The 19,345-nt window shown below is 40.9% G+C and overlaps 1 protein-coding gene across 1 annotated transcript in view; it reads right to left on the bottom strand.

Moving 5' to 3' along the window:
• ABHD5 (abhydrolase domain containing 5, lysophosphatidic acid acyltransferase) overlaps window positions 1-19,345 on the bottom strand; it is a 28,643-nt gene extending 9,298 nt beyond the window's left edge. The window contains exons 1-4 of the mRNA XM_074988328.1: window positions 19,194-19,345; window positions 4,285-4,370; window positions 3,684-4,056; window positions 2,540-2,694 (exon numbers count right to left, since the gene is read on the bottom strand). Of these exons, the coding sequence (XP_074844429.1) occupies window positions 2,540-2,694; window positions 3,684-4,056; window positions 4,285-4,370; window positions 19,194-19,309 (730 nt within the window). The 5' untranslated portion in view covers window positions 19,310-19,345. The remainder of the gene's footprint in view (window positions 1-2,539; window positions 2,695-3,683; window positions 4,057-4,284; window positions 4,371-19,193) is intronic.

Here is a 19,345-nt window from a genome sequence, read left to right as displayed (position 1 = left end):
ATGATATCAAAACAAATGGACACAACCATTCTAAAAAAAAAAGGGCATCGCACTGCATCAGAGTAGCAGCCACATCTCCCCAGTCGCCACACACTGTATGGTAAAGGCCAAAGAGCTGCTGAAGAAGAGAGGGAGTAAAAAAAGCAAGGTAGAGAACCTGGAGCTGAACCAGGCTCTACTAAGCCAACTGTCCAGAACCAGCACATTGCTCCAACAAACCATTCTCCACTCTGAGGATATCACATGAGGTAGGTGCACCCCAGTTCCTGGCAGGAAAATGTGCTAAAGGAGACTGTCATGCCAGACTTCTTGGAATCCACTGGACCTTGCAGAGGCTCATAACCTCCTTGGAGTACAAAAGACTTCTTCTTTTGTTAGTGAATTTATTTAGTCCTGTAGCTCAAGTAATACATGCCTAGTGTGGTAGTTTGCTGGCTGAACCTTTCTGAGGATGTTCCAACTGTAGTAGTTCAGTTTCAGCGTTTTAAAAAACAATCTGTTTCTTAAATCTCTAGGAAATTACACGCTAAAACCATATTATATTCACATTATTTTGACTGCAAAGTCAAACCCCTGAAAATTAGGAAATGTCTGAATTAAGTTTGCCCATGCAATTCACATTCTTTACTTTTGTACACTAAGATATTGTATGGAGCTTTCTTTTCAAGAGCATGACTTTCAAAACTTAAAAGACAATTATTTTAATATTTTGCATCTGCAATCATACAACTATTGAGCTACTGTTGCTTAAATCTACTCTCAGTGAAGTTAATAACAGTTTTATCACTGACTTCAATAAGAGTACATTTGGGACAATGCTGAGGTCTTGAGAAAATACTACCTCAATTAACTATTACATATTTTAACCAGTGTCTGGGTCATGAATGAGGGATTGCTGCTGAAGGTCAACTCAAATAATACAGAACTGATATTAGGAAAAGGTGATAGCAAAATGAAGACACATTGAAGACTCTCTCTTTACCCTTTATGAAGATCTGACCTCACCCTTTACGATTTAGGTTTCTAAACTGTATTCAAGATTAAATCCTAAAATGCTGCTGGACAGTCACAGCAACAGTGATCACACAGCTGTGATCATAAATCTGCTTCCCTCACCTGTTTCTGGACACAGGGCTATGATGATTTATGTAAACCTGGTCACCATGATCCATGTTGTTATAGCCTTGAGATTAGACCATATTTTATGCAAAGTGACCCTCTAAATTCAGTTCAGAGACTGAACCTAATGCAAATAGGTGGCAGCTGGCAGCTCACTTATTAAGTAGAGGTTTAGGTTGTAAGCTTGACACCAATGCTCTGTTATTTACACTGGCTACACATTATATTTCACATAAGAGTTTAAAGTGCTGTTTTAGATTTACAACCCCAAAACTGACTTTGGACCTGAGTATTTGACACTGCTTATTTCTGTATTCCATCCTGCTACAAACACAGAAGTGCCTGAACGTCAAGCAGGGCATTTTCTGTGGGTGTTCTAATTTTGGAATGCACTTTCCACTCTGTCACGAGTCCAGGTTTATAGGTCTTAAGGCCACATTGCCAAATCATTTTTTCCTGGAATATAGGGCAAGAGCAGGAAGCAAAGGGCTGTAATCTATTGGTGTGTGCAGAGATCAGTGGCTGGACTGACAGGGTCAGCTCCCTTTTCAGTTTTCAGAAGACTACTGCATTTTCTTTGGTTGATCAAGTTGGTTTGTATTTTTAGCTTATATCAAAGACAATTTGAATATTTGCATAGATTTCTGGTGCATGATACTGAGCTAATTAAAAAATGAATATTCCATATTAGAACAAGTAATGGAGTCGATCTTACAGATGGATTTAATTATTCTTACCCCCTCATCAGAAAGGACAAGTCACAAATTACAGTTAGTCTGCACTATCTTAAGGAGAAAGGAAATCCATTCCTGATGGGGAAAAAAACTGAACAGGCACTTGTGAAGATTTACGGCAGAAGCTAATATTGTTGAGGGTTTTTTATATCTATGAAAGATGATGAACAACTGTTGCATTATTAGAGAACGTTTTCTTTGGAAAACAATATATTTGTGTATTAGAATTCCTATATTCACTGAAAACAGTGGAACATTGTTGAGCATAAATAAATTTTTAAGCTACAGGCATCATGTGTTAGCTTTACTTCTGTGCAACTACTTGATAATCAAATAATCCTATTAAGTAAATTAGAAAAGTTTCTACTTTAAAGAATGATCTTCTTTGCAAAGTAACAAATTAGTATGTCCAAAAGGCTAATTATTGTAGTCAAGCTTTTAACACACACAAAAGCCTCTTTCCAGTTTTCAGACTACTAAAGCTTAGAAATCCCACTTAAAAAGAGAGAGAGAGAGAGAACCTCATGATAGATGGCTGATGTGGCTCTAGTTAGTTTATGAAATAAAATAAACGACAGGCCAAAAACTATTTATAAGAAGGCAAATAGCAATTATAAGACAATATCTTAATGAAGTGTTTGCTCCGTTTTCATATTTACAATAAATAAATATTAATTAGCACTCACCAAAAGGCCCAGCTAACCTGAGCCCAGCCAATGGATTAAATGGACTCAACATAGCTCCTAGTGCTTTAATCCAGATTGGAATTGGTCTCTCTTGTTCAGCATTATCAGGCCTCTCTGGAAAACCCCACGGCTCCACTAAGATAAGGTGCTTTACCCTGTTGGCAAAAAAGTTTGGGAGATTTAGTGTATATAAAATGTTTCAAGTCTCTTACAATTTATTGCAAAATGAGGCTCATTAAAGTTTGCTGTCTGCAAATTAAACAAGCTATGTTATTCACCAGCACTGTCATATCCTATCATCTAATTTCTGATTCCTTATAGAAAAAAAAGTAAAATCAAAGAGAAGACTGAGCACAAACGCAGCTACTAGGCACTGTATTCTGTGAGCTAGAAAGATGAGAGATTTCTCCTTGTAAATCTGGTAGAGGGTATAGCAAAAGAGGTAATCACTAGCAGTCAGCAAGGGTTTACCAAGGACATACACAAATAAATAAAGACAGATATAGAAGGAAAAACAAAGGCACAAATACAGCATGGGGGACAACTAGTTTGGGAGCAGCATTGCTGAGAAGTATCTGTGAGTTGTGGTGGATCACAACCTTTAGAAGAGTCAGCAACGTGATGCTGCAAAACAAAAGCAATTTTAGGTTGAATTAACAAGGCATAACATGAGAAAAATGTAGTCATCCTTATACCTTTATACCAACCTACCAGGATGGGGAAAGGAAAAAAATATTGAAATAGAAGCATGGGTTACTTGTAAAAGAACACCCCATACTCAAATATGACTGTCTGTAATGTCATAGTGTGATGATAAGCAGAAAAGGGACATATGATACCTTCACTTATACAAGGATCAGGGAATAGGAGACATCAAAGAACTAAAATCAGAAAAGTCACCAAGAGTTCATTAATGTGTCTGTTCATACTGCTTACTTATGGAAGCTAAGTTCTTAATGATTTCATCATGCAAATGCATCTTAAACTTGTGATGTGTGAACGATCTGTAAATATATACTTTTACAGTTATTAATGGAGATTATTAAGAGTACAAAGCCTCGAACCAATTTTTACAGCTAAAACTAACTCAATAAAAAGCTATTTTGACAGTGCAAAGATTTCATTTCCCTTTATTTTCACATACCTTGATGGGTACTTCAGTGAATAAGCAGCAGCCAAGAATCCACCCAGATTATGTCCAAGTAAAATCATCCTGTCCAACCCTATCTCCTGTCTCCATTCTTCTATAGCATCTACAAACTGATTTTCTGCTTCTGCTGCATCAGTATCAAACTGTGGTCTACTACTACGCCCAAAACCCAAGAGGTCAAATGCATAAATGGTCCTATTTTCACAAAGGTCTTCAAAATTGAGAGCCCAAAGTCCAACACCTCCTCCAAACCCATGGAGGAGAACAAGTGGAGTTTTATAAGAGATGTCCTGAGAGAATATTAGTGTCCATATTTTATTTCCATTGGATATGAAGACATATTGTTTACTGTATGTGCTTGTGATACCTAAAGAATAAAAAAAAACAACCCATAGTTTAGATACTATATATTCTGTTAGTCATATCTAGTAGTCTTTCAGATCAATGTCAAAGGTCCTAAATAAGTGAACACTGGTAATCTATATTACAGTCATGTTTGCTTCACTGCAATGCATTAAATATAGTAGTGGTAGTTTCTGATGAAAAACTACACAAAATCCAGATATACTTCTCCATACGTGCAAAAAACACTTACACTTCAGTATTTTTTCCTCTGCTTCTTTAAGATGTGGCAGTGATGTGGGGCACCATGCAGGAAGCCAACTAGATAGCCATCCTGATCTACAATACCAACAAAAAATAAAACAAAAAATAGATTTGTAAATAAATTGTAATATATGTAAACAAGCTACCTGCACTCTGTATTAGGCGAAGCTGTAATAATCTTCAAATATAGCCCCCAACTAGATCACACAAGTATTCCAGAGCATTATGCACAAGGAACGCATTAAGCATGAGATGGAGTTTCAGCCTTTACTCTGTTTTTACTCTGATTTTTGTGTCATAAGCTTAATCGCTAACACAACAGGGCAAGTCTGGTGAGTGCATATGGTGAAGCTGCAAGTCAAATATACATAGAGTACATGATTATAGCAGAAAGACAGTCAATCAAGATTCAGTATCTAATAACCTGGATCCACTGACATTCAATAATCATTAGTTACCTTTACAGCAGTCACTCTATATCATGGCCTGTGTAAAAGTGATTTGCTGAAACTGTCAGTGAGCATTTCCAAAAGAAGTAATACTTTATTGTCATGCCCTCAGTGCAATCAATGAACTGAAGGCACTCAGCATCTTGAAGGAGTGGATTCCTAGGAACATGCGTCTACATTCAGTCTGGCTGCTGGCAGCATGATGAAAATGAGGGTTCAAAAATTGCAAATGCCCACTCACTTGCATATTTGCCCAACTCATTTGCATGTTTATTGCAGAAAACAAGAGTGTAGATGTGGTTCTGCTGGCAAAACTGCCTTCTGTCGCCAGCCCTTTATCCCTGCAAAAAACGGATGGCCTTTCGTAATTTCGTGAACCCTCATTTGCATCATGCTGCCGGCAGCTAGGCAGAATCTAGATGCAGCCTTAAAAATTTTAATTAATTTTAAAATAAACACAAAGTCTGCAGAAAGTGATAACACCTTTCTGGAAAAAATCCCAGACTGTCTATACCGATTGGCCTTTCCAAATACTACCTCATGAGCTAAGTCAGCTCATTAATCACTGGCATCCACAAATGTCTGCCATATATTCTCATTTATTGCCCCCCACCTTTTTTAAATACTAACAGCTGAGGAACACACGTACAAATCTGATCAAATTAAAGGGTATGCATTTTCAAAAACCTCTCAAAATTTCAGCTAAATCTCTTTCAGTTTTTTCCTCCTTCATTTTGTTTCAATTATGATTTTCCTCTCCTTATGTTTACAACTTTTTGTTTGCTCAGCCTCTTGGCATTTGGCAAAGAATCTAAAGCAATTAAATATTTGCTTCTACCAATGCTGAAGAATGTAGAACATTGCAAGGATCATCTTAATGCTATCTAAGGGAGCAGTCCAATTCCCTTTAAAAGAGTTTGTGGAAAAATACTCATTATAAGTCACAGAAGTTGAAATTGACCTCCCAGCTGTTTGACAAAAGCCACTGAAGTTAACAGTTGTTTTTATACTGACTTTTAATGGGATCTGGACCAAGCCTTGCAAGAATAGGTGAATATAATTTGCTTCCAAGATGACTGACAAGTTTAGCTATTTAAAATGTAGACTTCTTAAAAAGAAAATCTGGCATCAGCACAAAGCAATTTGCCCAACTATTAACCATTAACATGTACCAGGAAATTTAAAAAAGTTTAAAGAAAAATTATCAATTTATACAATCAACTTATTTTTAATTTCTTTATTAAAACCCAAATTATAGAAGTATATTGGTATCAGTTGAGCCACTATGTTAAAACGAACGTCTTTTCTACAGATGTACTAAGCTGAAGAATATTACTGCATGATCCTGGGATAAGCATTTTAATACCCAATCACTTTGCTTCCCCAATTCCTCACACCAGTACTGTATAAATTCCTAAGCAATATCTTGATTAAAGAATAAAAAACAAAACCCTTAAAATTCCTTTAATGGGAAAAAGATTTTTAGAAATAAAAAAATTTCTCAATTGTCAAAGCCTGCTGTAACAAACATATATCAATGGTGGCAGTGCAGTGATATGACCATGCTGATATGTTCACAACTCACAACCCTTATATCTTATTTTCTATTCCTTGTAAACTATATCCTGATAAGTATCAGAGAGGTAGCCAAGTTAGTCTGTATCTTCAAAAACAAAAAAGTACTGTGGCACCTTGTACAGTAACAGATATTTTGGAGCGTAAGCTTTCTTGGGCAAAGACCCTCCAAAATATTGGTTAGTCTATACGGTGCCACCGTAGGTTTTGTTGTTATATCCTGATACAGATTCCTAAATATTTAGCTTCAGTATATAAGAGGAAGCTGTAAAGTTATAGTTGTAATGTTATAGTCTCATCTGATGGATTTCAGTGTCACTTCCAAAGTAGTGTGCAATAATATTCATCGAGAACAGTGATAGTGCTTCAGACATCATAAATCCCTCTTACCCACCCCACATCACCTCAACTGAGGGATACATAATTCAGGAAGTGCTCAAACACCAACAGAAAAAAATTCTGGATGGAACTCATGAGAGATTTTGAACCTGGAACATTAAAGCAGCATGAGTTGAAGGCAACGGTGTCCACAGAAAAATAAGAAAATGTATACAACACCTGAATTAAAGTTAATCCTCCAACCTAGGAAAAGGTGGATGAAATATGACAAGAAATTCAATGTTCAAGGCTCTCAGAACTAAGCAAGCACATCACTTTATCTATCAGAATTAAAGTTTCTTCATCTTTTTTACTTTCAGATTTTCAGTTTCATGCCTCTTTTTTTAAAACAGATTTTTGAATCATGAATAAGTTTTTGATATGACCAACACCTAACTGTAAAACAGTAAAAGGTGACCTAGATCAGACAGGCAAATGGCCAGGGCAGCTTTATCATCTCCATACTATGCTTACACTCTACTGGAGTTGAGAAGCGATGCACACAAGGCACTTGATGTGTGAAATATGACCTGTTTTTTTCCTAATAAAATTGAGTTAATGAGTTCTATACCTACTCTGAAATGAACACACGTAAGGAAAGTAAATGATGTCACAGGTGTCTAAAGCGATAGAGGACAAAAATGATGTTAACCAACTACTTCAAAGATTTTCAGTGCCTCCTACTGGCTGCTTTCAATGGTGACATGACAGAACAAGGAGCAATGGTCTCAAGTTGCAGTGCAGGAGGTTTAAGCCAGATATTAGGAAAAAACTAGTTCACTAGGAGGGTGGTGAAGCACTGGAATGGGTTGCCTAGGGAGTTGGCAGAATCTCCATCCCTATGGGCTTGTCTACACTTGCCCTCCACTTTGAAGGGGTCATGTTAATCAGGGTGATGGGAGATTACTAATGAAGTGCTGTGGTGAACATGCAGCACTTCATTAGGCTAATTCTCCTCCTTGGCAACTTTGAAGCACCGGCATGCATGTAGCCGTGGGCACTTCTGAGTGCCTGCGCTACTCTGAAGTCCCTTTACTCCTCAAAGTACTCCATGTTTTTTTTTTTGCCTCTGTCCTCAAAGCAAGGTCAGCCACCAGAGTGCTGCACTAGGCAGCACAGTATGTGAAGGAGATGAGCAGCCCACAATGGGGAAAAGAAAAGACTGACAACTTTTTAGAAAAAAGTTGGGCAAGCACAAATCCATGGGGCTGGATCAAATGCATCCAAGGATGCTGAGGGAGCTGGCTGATGTGATTGCACAGATATTGGCCATTATCTCTGAAAACTTGTGGCGATAGGAGGAGGTCCCGTATAATTGGAAAAAGACAAATATAAGTACCCATCTTTTAAAAAGGGGAAGAAGGAGAATCCATGGAAAAGGACAAACAGCAGCTTACACCACACTAATTTAGAGAAAAGTTCTTATTAGCATCTGATTTCCCACTTTAATAGTTTAATTACAGTAAGGTCTCAAACTGAAGTCAGTGTACGCGACCCCACTCTCACGCATCTGATCCCGATTCCTATTGTAAACCTATAGCGCGATTTCTAGTTGTGCTGAACTAGGTCCCCCCACCCTGGCTCAACCCCACTGGATCTGCGTGGCCCGGGCTCAGCTTTCCTCCCCTGCTCCACTCACCAACCGCACATAGCTCCTGCTCATCCCTGCCTCTGGCTCTAGCTCACCACCCCTCAGGCATGACTCTGACTCACCCTCCATGGTCCCTGTTCAATAACCCCTGCTGGCTCACCGCCTGTGCGCAGCTCTGGCTCACCTGCCAACTCTGGCTCTGGTTCACCACCCCTCATGCGTGGTTCTGGTTCACCCCTAACCCCCCTTGCATGCAGCCCCGTTTCCATACTCTTGCCCCGGTTTAAATCCCCCACACGCAGCTCTGGCTCAACGCCCCCAACCCCCCACGCGCAGCCCCAGTTCAACCACTCTGCTGGCTCACCACCCACGCCTGGCTCTGGCTCCAGCTCAACCCCTCACTGTGTCCCGGCTCACCATCCACGCATGGCTGTAGCTCACCTGCCACCTATGGCTCTGGCTCACCCCTTGCGCATGGCTCCAGTTCACCCTCCACTCCCCACCCCAGTTTAAACTCCCACATGCGGCTCCAATTCAAACCACCCCCCCTGCTTCATCCCCCCCCACCTGGCTCTGGCTCCTGTTCAACCTCTGGCCATGTCCTGGCTCACCGCCTGAGAAGTGCTCTGACTCACCACCCCTCTGACCCCTGCAGCCCTAACCTATTCCAGCCTTATCCCCCCGCCCCCACCACCTCCCATGGCCCCAACTCACCGCCAGGCTTAACCTTCCAACTGCCACCCCCATGCCAGGACTTACCTTTCTGCTGCTTCCCCGGCTGCAGAACATGTGTTCTGCCAGAGAAAAAGACAGACCCCAACTTGCGCGAAATCCGGGTTACACGAGGGTGCATGGAACAGAACCCTCGCGTACTCTAAGACCTTACTCTATTTGAGACAACTTGAAAACTGTAGTTTATATGGCTGTGCATGGCAGGAAGTTTCCATGCTTAATTTATTTGCCAACCACCTGTTAAAAAACACAAAAAAATACACAGAACAATAAAGCATACGTCTCCTTTTATCCACCACTATTACTACATATACAAAGTCAAGTGCTATAATTGGAATGTATAAGCGAGAGTATGCCTCTTTTCAGTTTGTTTACTTTGTGCACTGATATTATTTTCTCTCTTCAACTTTCAAGGCCCTATTAGTCAATTTCCCTTGATTTTTTTTTTTTGGGGGGGGGTCCTTTCATACAACATAAGAGCAAAATATTGTTAAAGGTTTATGAACACCTGATTGTAAAAATAAGGAAATCAGAAAGACGACATGAACAAATGTATTACCAGAAACCACTTAAGGTGAAAAAATTAAATGATTTTGAATTGATAACGTCTTCAATCACATCTGGTATCATCTTACTGTTTGCTTACATAGTACAGAAAAGTCAAATTGGGACACGAGCCTTTAAATGCAACAGAGTCAAAATACAGCACAAGCCTAACAAAACAAACAAAAACAAAACAAAAAAATACCCCAAAAAACCAGGACATAATTTTAATGAATGAGAGTTTAATTTCACTAATGTGTCTGGGTTCTGTTTCTTTCTCCTACACACAAGATCTTCTACAAGCCAGAGTTAATAAGCTAATCAGAACAATGAACTCAAACAGGAGGCATTTTAAACCACAGGAAATTTACATTTTACGTTGGGTAGTATTCCCGGCAAAGCTGAACTCTTGCTACAAAAGGAAAAAAAGCTTGTGGGGGTAGAGCGGGTTTTTCATATAAGAAAATGTGCAACAACAACAGAGGACCAAGATGAATGTACAATGAGACCATCTCCCTTTACAGTTGGGAGTGAGGAACCCATATGTATAAAATCAAATTGTAAGACTGATTTTTACAATAAGTGAGATGAAGAGGTTTGAAACAGTACATTTGGATATAAAATGAATGAATAAACTGTAAGATTTGTAAGTTAACCAATTTCATAAGTAATATATGTTTGCAATATGTATGGAACATGCTCTTCATGAAAAGTGGTGACAAGGAACTGCTGAGAAATTCACAATAGGTTAAAAGAACTGCTTTATTAAAAACAGGCAAAATTAGACAAGAATTTTTTTATGTGAGGAAAGTAAATGGATCCACAAAGGTCCATTCACACAATAGTGTGAATCATTTCTACTTAGGAAGTTCATCTAGACTACTCATTCTGAGACAGCTGAGGGAAACAAGTCAACTACTCAGAAACAATACACCTATCGATTGGTAATCTAGTCTGTTAGGAAGCAGGGATCCTGGGCTGGAATAGAGCAGGATGTCCTAATGTAGACCATATCTCAGTCTGATGGGAAGTGGCTGAAATGATCATGAATTTCTTTAGGGAGGAATACACTCCCATGCTTGCAGCTCTTTCCTACACAAGAGGCACAACCAGCTTCCTCCCTCACTGAAGAGTCTCTTCATATGGCTTGGAAGTTAGATGTAGTGGCCACAGGTTCAATTAGGATGGGAGATTCCAAGGACAGCTGATAAGGCCCAGAAGTGACACATAATGTTAGCAGAATGGAATCAAGCTTGTGTTCTATCCCCCCATCACCGTAAATCTTCAAGAACTCAGGGCCTTGTCTACTACAGTAGGAAGCTTAGAACACAAAGTGAGAACCCTATTGGATGGCATCCTTTGCAAATATGAGCTTGGCATTTTTCACAAGATCTAACAACTCTATAGAGCTGCCAAACAGCTACCTTTGAAGCCAATACTTCCACTTCCAATTGGATTATTGCCCATTATTATAAAGCCGTTTAAAAGAATTTCAAGCCAAAACATTGTGATTACTTTAGCGCAACTGAATTATCCAAGTGTTTTGCAACATTGAAAATACTGCATAATATTTTGAAAACTACTGCACAAATATTTCTAGGAAGTGTCCTGTACATCATACCTCCTATTTCAACAAGAGGCTCTTGGTAGCTTATTATAGCACATTGCTACATTAGGTCAAAGGTAAAAAATGCCTTCCTTGTATATCTACGGCATATTTAACTTTGTATTTTCAACAGTCAACAACTGCTTTATCAATGTAAAATTTTTTAGAAACATTGCATTTTGCCACCTGAATGTTCCTGTACATATAAGCAGCATGTTATATTGGCCCCGACTTCACAAATAATAACAAGAAATTGGAAATAAGTTCTAAACGATTAATCTCTTCTGATTGGTGTAACAATATTGTAGTACACTACGATATTATAATTAATTGGAACAAGCTGCACATTCAGACAGGAGAGAAGATCAATATTATCCTGGTACTCAATTTTGGTGCAGCTCTCCTACTTGAAATGGAAGAGTATATGGATACCGGCTCACTCCTGCTACATACCACCATGTTCCGATTTTCCTTCTCTTTTGTCTCCCAGCAATTTTTCACACCTGCTTTTCCAGTTCCTTGTTACAGGTTGAACCTCTCTAATCCAGAACTCTCTTGTTTGGCAAACTCCATAATCTGGCATGATTTTAGTTAGCCGGACAATCACTTATCATGGACGTGGCCATGTTTTCTGTGGTCCCATATAATTTGTTTACGACTACCACTTCTGCACTGTTATTTAGCTGTAATTCACCCCAACTGTCGTCTAAGAGCCCAGTAGGCAGTGTAAGTGATAGAAATCTGCTAGAAAATGTTAACCTCCCATCGTCCTGTAAACTCTCATCTGGCACCAGTCAGGTCCCAAGGGTGCTGGACAAGAGAGGTTCAATCTGCATTAGCTTTCTGTTTTCTTCTTGAATTTTGATGCCTCCCCTTCCAACCTTCCTCCTCCTCTCCCCATATTCTAGGATGTGTGAGAGGGCATCCATTGATTCATGGGGGTGGTAAAGCATTATGTGCTCTTGCAGCTGAGATGAGTACCACAAGCACAAAGTATAAAGGAGTAGACTGCTGCCTGTGCATGCATACCAGAGCACTCAGGCTGCATTAAAGTCTGCTACCAAAAAAAGTCACTAAACACATTTGCAAATGTGAGTGTGTCATATCTCTTGGGTCTTACTAAATTCAGATTTTGGTAAATTTCAGTCATAGGTTTTTAAAAATTGTAAATATCTTGACTTCAACTATTTAAATCTGTAATTTAACTGGGTTGTCTTATAGGGGTCCTGACCCAAAAAGGAATTGGGAGGATTGTCAAGGTTATTGCAAGGGCAGGGTAAGGTTGCAGTACTGCTACCCTTACTTCTGCTCTGCTGCTGGCAGTGGTGCTATCGTCCAAGCTGGGCAGCTGGAAAGCAGCAGCTGCTGGCCAGGAGCCTCGGTCTGAAGACAAAGCTACCTTCCAGAGAACTGAAGTAAGAATGGTGTGCTATGACATTGCCACTTTCTTCTGTGCTGTTGCCTGAAAAGATGGTCTCCCTCAGTCAGCAGCGGCCAGTCTCTAGCCACCCAACTCTGAATGCAGCAGCGCAGAAGTACAGATGGCATGATATGGTATTGTACCCTTACTTCCGCACTGCTGCTGGCAGAACACTACCTTCAGAGCTAGGCACCTGGTTAACAGCTGCCACGCTCTGGTCATCCCGCTCTGAAGGCAGTGCAGAAATAAGACTGACAATACTGCAACCCCTGTAAAATAACCTGTGACCACCCCCTATTTGAGAAATGCTGATCTTCCCCATGAAATCCGAATAATATAGGGTAAAAACATACAAAAGACCATATTTGGGGCTATGTGACATTTTTCATGGTCATGAATTTGGTAGGGCCCTACATATTTGGCACCATTCAGCTTTTCGTAACAACTATCAATCTTCTTTAACTCTGCTACAAATTCCCCACCCCCATGGCTTGTGAAACACTGCTCTATTGCCTCACATTTCATCCAAAAGACATGTCACAAAGTACTACAAAGACATGGAGGATTAATTAATGCTAACAGATTAGGAAACCAGTTCCTCCCTGTTCTGAGTTTATCAAATCTAGAGGAGCTGAAACATACAAGGTTCAAAATCAGACACTTCTCCTTAAAAATAACACTTTGCAAGGAAGTTACTGCACCAGCACTAAAGAAATAATGACCTTTCATGTTTTCTTCCTTTCTTGTTTAATAAAATAGTATTTTATACTTGTATTTCAACACTGAAAGACAAAGAAACCTAACAGAGAATGCTAACCAAAAAAAAAGTTATACTAACAAGTAAGAAAAAGTACTTACTACACAGAACTGAATTCTACCGCTCCTTCACTTCTGTAACCTCATGCTATACAGAGGGGTAGCCGTGTTAGTCTGGATCTGTAACAGCAACGAAGGGTCCTGTGGCACCTTACAGACTAACAGAAAAGTTTTGAGCATGAGCTTTCGTGAGCACAGACTCACTTCATCAGATGCTGGTCTTGGAAATCCAAGATTTGGTGATTTCCAAGACCAGCATCTGGTGAAGTGAGTCTGTGCTCACGAAAGCTCATGCTCAGAACTTTTCTGTTAGTCTGTAAGGTGCCACAGGACCCTTCGTTGATGCTATACAGATTTTTCCTACTGCTAGCCATTGAGGTTCCTCCTTCTCCACCCCCACGATGTCAGGCATTGAGGGCTTTGCCCTTAGATCCCTGCTCCTTTCCCTTTAATTTTAGCCCAGTGTGACCTCATCCATTTACATAGTTCCAAGGGCACACAAATCCACTTCTTTTCTCTGACTTCTCTCCTGTTACCAAAATCTCATTTGGATCGCCTACTGCCAGTTGAACCTCAGCCTGGCAAAAACTGAGCTACCCATCTTTCCTCCCCATTGTTATCCTCTTTTCCCTTGCTGTCAGTACCAATGACACCCCAAAAGAAGCTATGCTAAAGGAATGTCAAGTTTGCAACATCAAGCACCAAAAATTTAAGAAATGAGAGAAAATAAGGTTGCAAAAGTAATATAGCAAATAATTAGAAGAGACTACAGATTTCTGTTCTTAATTTGTCTTAGTTTTCTACCCTTAAGTTCTCACGCTGAAGGCCCTGCTTTGTGGTGACCCTTTGGACTCTCAGTGCCTATTTGCCATTCTTCATGGTGCAACAGGGAGTGAGATCAGTCTGCAAGCATGAATATACTGCATCACGTAAAGGACCTAAGTCACAATTTCTTCCACTGCAGCTCTTCACTGAATAAATTGCCCTACTGAGCACAGAACAAATCATAAATGTAATACTAGTGAAGTTTGGACTAGTCTGATCTCCCTGTCAGTAGAAGTCTTCATTTTATCTACAGCATGGATGGCAGTAACAGACTTCCCAACACTATCTCCCAGATTGCTATTACTCCTCTTACGCAAAATCTGAAAGATGATTCGAGAGTTAGATTACTATAATTTTTCTCTCCCCACCCTGATACTTTATTGGGAAAGTAGGGACTTGAGTCCAGATGACTAACTGGTCGAGCAAGCTGGTGAAGGATTTCTGTCCCAACTCAGCACAGACATATCCAGCTAGAAAAATACAGAGAACAGGATCCTCCACCTGATCCAATGGGTAGGACTTTAAAAGAATGTAATCCCTGTAATATCATCCTGAATTTATAGTCCTGTGCATTCACGTACAGTAGAACCTTGACATACGCACATTCAACTTGCGCATATCTTGGGTTAACATGACTGAGTGGTGGGGAGCTGGCACCTGGCTCCAGGAGGCCAGGTGCCACCTCCCTGCCACTCAGAGGAGAGGGGAAGCTGACCAACTGCAGCGCTGGTCAGTTTCCCAGCTCCTGTGAGGGGTGGCAGCCAAGAGTCAGGCTGCTGTTCCTGAGGGGTTGGGAAAACTGTTCCTGTCAGGGGCCGCAGCTTCCCTCTACGCTGTCTGATCCCCAGCCCACTGCCACTCCTGGGGACCAGGAATCTGACCAGCACAGTGCGAGTCAGTTTCCTGGCTCTGCAAGTGGAGGGAAGCTGGAAACTAACCACTGCTTCTCCCAGCTTGCATGAAATTTGAGTTATGCGTGGCTGCCCAGGAGCACAACCTACGTGTAACTCAGGGGTCTACTGTACCACACTGTCATAGAGCACTGGAACGTGTTATGTATGCAGTATGTTTGCTTATTAAATACATTCATATATTTTCAAAAAAATGTCAAAAAAGTTTTTTTTAAACTATTGCACTCACTAAAGAATTAATGAAGGCTAGAGGAAGAGGAGCAATCTACTATTTATGCCTCTTGCACCCTTGTTGAGGAGTCTGAGGGCTGTCCTTCAGTCCACTAAGCCCACGGTTGGGTTTGAGAAGGGAGGGAGGAGAAAACCTTTAGCTTGGCAATGTTTGCTTTGCAGTCCTTGAAGGAGATTTAATAAGAGAATATTTTCTTACCAATTTCAAAGTTGCCAGGCCTGGCAAACTTTAACTGGGGTGTTCAGATTAAACTCATCACTAGAGGGAGGAAGTATTAAGTACTGCCTCCCAGTGCTCCACGTACATCCCAAGGAGGATCTGTGATGTGAGGCATGGAGTGCTCGTAGCAGCTATTGTCCCCTCCCTCCTGTAACTGTTGAGCAATTCAGATGCTCTCTTGATTGCTTCTCTGCAGAGCTGTGGATCCTGAAGGAGAGCAGGATAGAAGTTTGATTGGCTCCATCTGAGTCTAGAGGAGCATCTCAGCAAAGGTTGCTCAGCTCCTCTCTACCACATAGTCACTGAGGGCAGCTGAGGAGAGAATGGTGGTGGGGGAAGAGAAATCAAGAATCAACTACTCCTTATGAATCCCTGGTTATCTATCTCAACTCCCATATACGATAAAACAGCCTAAGGAATCCCACACAAACAGCACAATCTCTAGCATCTGCCCAAGTGTTATAAGGAGAACAGAACACAGAGAATCTATTTCCAACATTGACTCCTGCTCCTTGACCTCTTTCAAATAATTGTTTGCCCCTTAGACTGAGAAGGCTGGATATCATTGTTCTAGTCCCTAGAAAAACAAGAAGTCCTGTGTCACCTTATTGACTAACAGATATTTTGGAGCATAAGCTTTCGTGGTCAAAGACCCGCTTCATCAGATGCATGAGTCCCTATTACTGTTAATCATTCTGCCCCATGGAGTTTCTAGAGGAGAGGCCTCCATCTGCAGGGGTGGGGAACAGACTATCAAGATCTACTCTTCTCCTGTCAGCAGCAGGCAAGAGATGAGAATACAGCATCCTAATACTGTCTCAATTACAGGTCCACCCAGAAATACCAGGGAGTGAGGTGAGATGAGATGAGATGAGGAGCAGAGGAAGAAGAGAAAGACATCTTCCTAATGAAAGCCACCATTCTCCTCTTCCTAAATCTATGCAGAGGTGGGGAAACTGCATAGAAATATTTTCTTCTTTAGTTTAAAAATGAATGCTCAAGACAAAATGAGCAACGGGGCTGTAACCAAAGAGCATAATTTCATTATCCTACCTTCTTATGCCTCGTTTTAAAATTTAAGGTGCCACAGCCAAACACTTAGGGTATGTTTATACTTATGAGAAGATGGCCGAGCCATTATTGATCTTCTGGAGTTTGATTTTGCTGCATGTACAAAGACCTGGCAAAATCGATCTCTCTGGGCTTGACCTTTGACCCTGGCACTCCATTCTATCACACGGCATAAGGGACGTTGGCACAAGCCTGACGAGCCCCTATCTATACTAGGGCAGAAAGTTGATTCTGATACGTTGATTCTAGCTATGCTAATGGTGCACCTAGAATTGCGTACCTGGGATCAACTTGGTTCCCTAGGGTGACCAGGCCTTAGACAAATCTGCAATGTCCTTTTAAAGAGCAAGTAAATTACCCTTGATCTTAGGCAGTATAGGATCCCTACTGTCTTACTGGAAGCACCCTATGAATTCAAGCCCATTGAATTAATTACTACAGATTTTAAACTTACATTCACTTGCGGCCGTAAAAAGTATAACATCTCCAATAACATGCCCTAGGAGTTAAAAACACAACTCAGAAAAGTCTCAAAGGATAATAAAGATTTGTGAATCTGGAATTACTATGATTTCTACAACATACATATTATTCCAAGGCACTCTTTGTTTTAACTAGTTGCTGAAAACTTTTCCAACTAAATTTACAAAAAAACAAAACAAACAAACCCCCCCCACAATACACCACTAAGTTATTTTTAGAGAAACTTATTCCATGTATCTTAAAGACAAAACATTTTCTACCCTTGAAACTTCTTCCCAGTTATGCAAATTTAGCAGTCGCCAGTGATTTTATCTGGAATGCTGTCTGACAAGCTATTTCTAACTTTATTCCATGAGGAAGATCCAAATATATTTAGTTTTATCTTCTGATCAGACTTAACAGCTGTATGCTTTGCACCTTTTGATGAACATATTCTGTAGTGATTTTACTATGCTATCATCACTATGCTTCAACAGACTGCCCATGTTGCCAGACTCCAGCTAGATGAACTTGTTGCACAACTAGGTGAATTACTTCCTGATACATTTGTTTTAGAAAACATTACAGTTCAAATTTTTTCCTTTATATTCACGTGATGTGACACCTATCACTTAGAACTGTATCTAATCTGTGATTTTAATAGGTATTTATCCACCAACACAAACAATTTTAAACCTGAAAACCTATTTCATTAGTCTGTTTCATTCATTTTTCTCTGGCTGTAACCAGGCTTCTTTACCTTGAAAGGATGTCCAAGCTTTAAGACTGGCTACTATTAACAAAACGATAATACAAATCACAGCGACTTCACCACTGTCAATGCTCTTTCTGATGCATGAAGAGGAGATGTAACCTTTAATTTTCAGAAGCTGCCTGACCTTAAAATCCTTTAAAAGGCCTTGATTTTCAAATGGTTGATGCTGAGCACTTCCTGACAATCATGCCCCTTTTAAATGCTATCTGGTTATGCACCCACAATCAATAATCCCTTATGAAAATATAGACCATTGTTTCTACCACGGAGTCATTATATTCTAAGAACACAAACTTGAATGGTGCTGAAAGAAGACAGAAACTGAGAGCACTCAGTGCTACCCAAAAAGCACTTTACACCCCAAAGGATCATGTTAGGCAACTAATGCAGTTCAGAGCCAAGGCACTAAAATTAGAGAAAATGAAGCATAGCTATTTTAAGACTCTCTTGGTAAATCATTAACTAGAGGCTTTCAGATTGGGTACTTTAAGAGTGCCACAAAACATTACAGATGTGTTGGTGCCCGTGGATGAAGTAATATCTTTTAGTCACTCTAAAGTTCATCTCTCCACCCCCACCCCCCATCAGCAGTTTGTCCAATAAAATATTATTACCTCACTTGACCTACCCTGTCTCTCTGATGGAAAGGAGGGTTTGTTTGGCACACAAACTAAAAAGAAGTAGGCAGTTTGAGAAAAATAAGGTAGAGTAACAACATAAAAGAAGAGGACACCCCTGAGAGGGAGTGTATCAATATCTACCAACTCAGGTTGTATTAATGTGCTATATACTGATGTATATACTATAACACATTAATACAAACTGAATTGGTAGATACTGATACAGATACACTGCCTGTCACGGATATCCTCTTTTGAAAGGTCAAATACAGTAACCCTACTAGTAGCAGACATGGGTCGGGCCAAGGTGCTCAGTGTTGGAAAGTGAGATGTTCTGAGTTTGTGGTGAAGGGAAGGGGAAGTCAGTGGTGAGATGGGGTGACAGGAGCCCCAGAGGCAAAAGGGGAAGATTCTTTTTTGCTGGAGAAGACGAGCTGTGAGTGGGCTCCATGGGAGGAGGAGGCTGTAGTTGAAGCAACTAAGCGACCAGAGGGTTTGCAGTGACAACACGGAGGGAAGCGACACAGAAACCTACAGCAGCTGGGATGCCAGGGTCTGCGTGAGAGCGAGGCGGGGGTGTACTCAGGCCGGCACAGGAGGGGAGAGGAGATCCCCCCACGGCCGTCCCTGCCTGCGCCGTCGTCTCCCCGCCCTGCCCCCCGCCGCCGCTCACCCTTCGCTTGATGCCTCCAGGTGCTCGTCCTCGGCCATGGCGCCGGCGCGTTGGCCTAGAGCTGGTGCCGGGGAGGCGGCTGCGAGTGAGAGCGCGAGCGCAGCGCGACCAGCCATCACGGGACCCCGCCCGCCGCGTCATACCCAGCACCG

The sequence above is a fragment of the Carettochelys insculpta genome, chromosome 2 (genome assembly GCF_033958435.1).
Source record: "Carettochelys insculpta isolate YL-2023 chromosome 2, ASM3395843v1, whole genome shotgun sequence".
Lineage (NCBI taxonomy): Eukaryota > Metazoa > Chordata > Testudines > Carettochelyidae > Carettochelys > Carettochelys insculpta.
The sequence above is the reverse complement of the archived record's forward strand: the minus strand, read 5'-3'. Positions and strand labels throughout refer to the sequence as shown.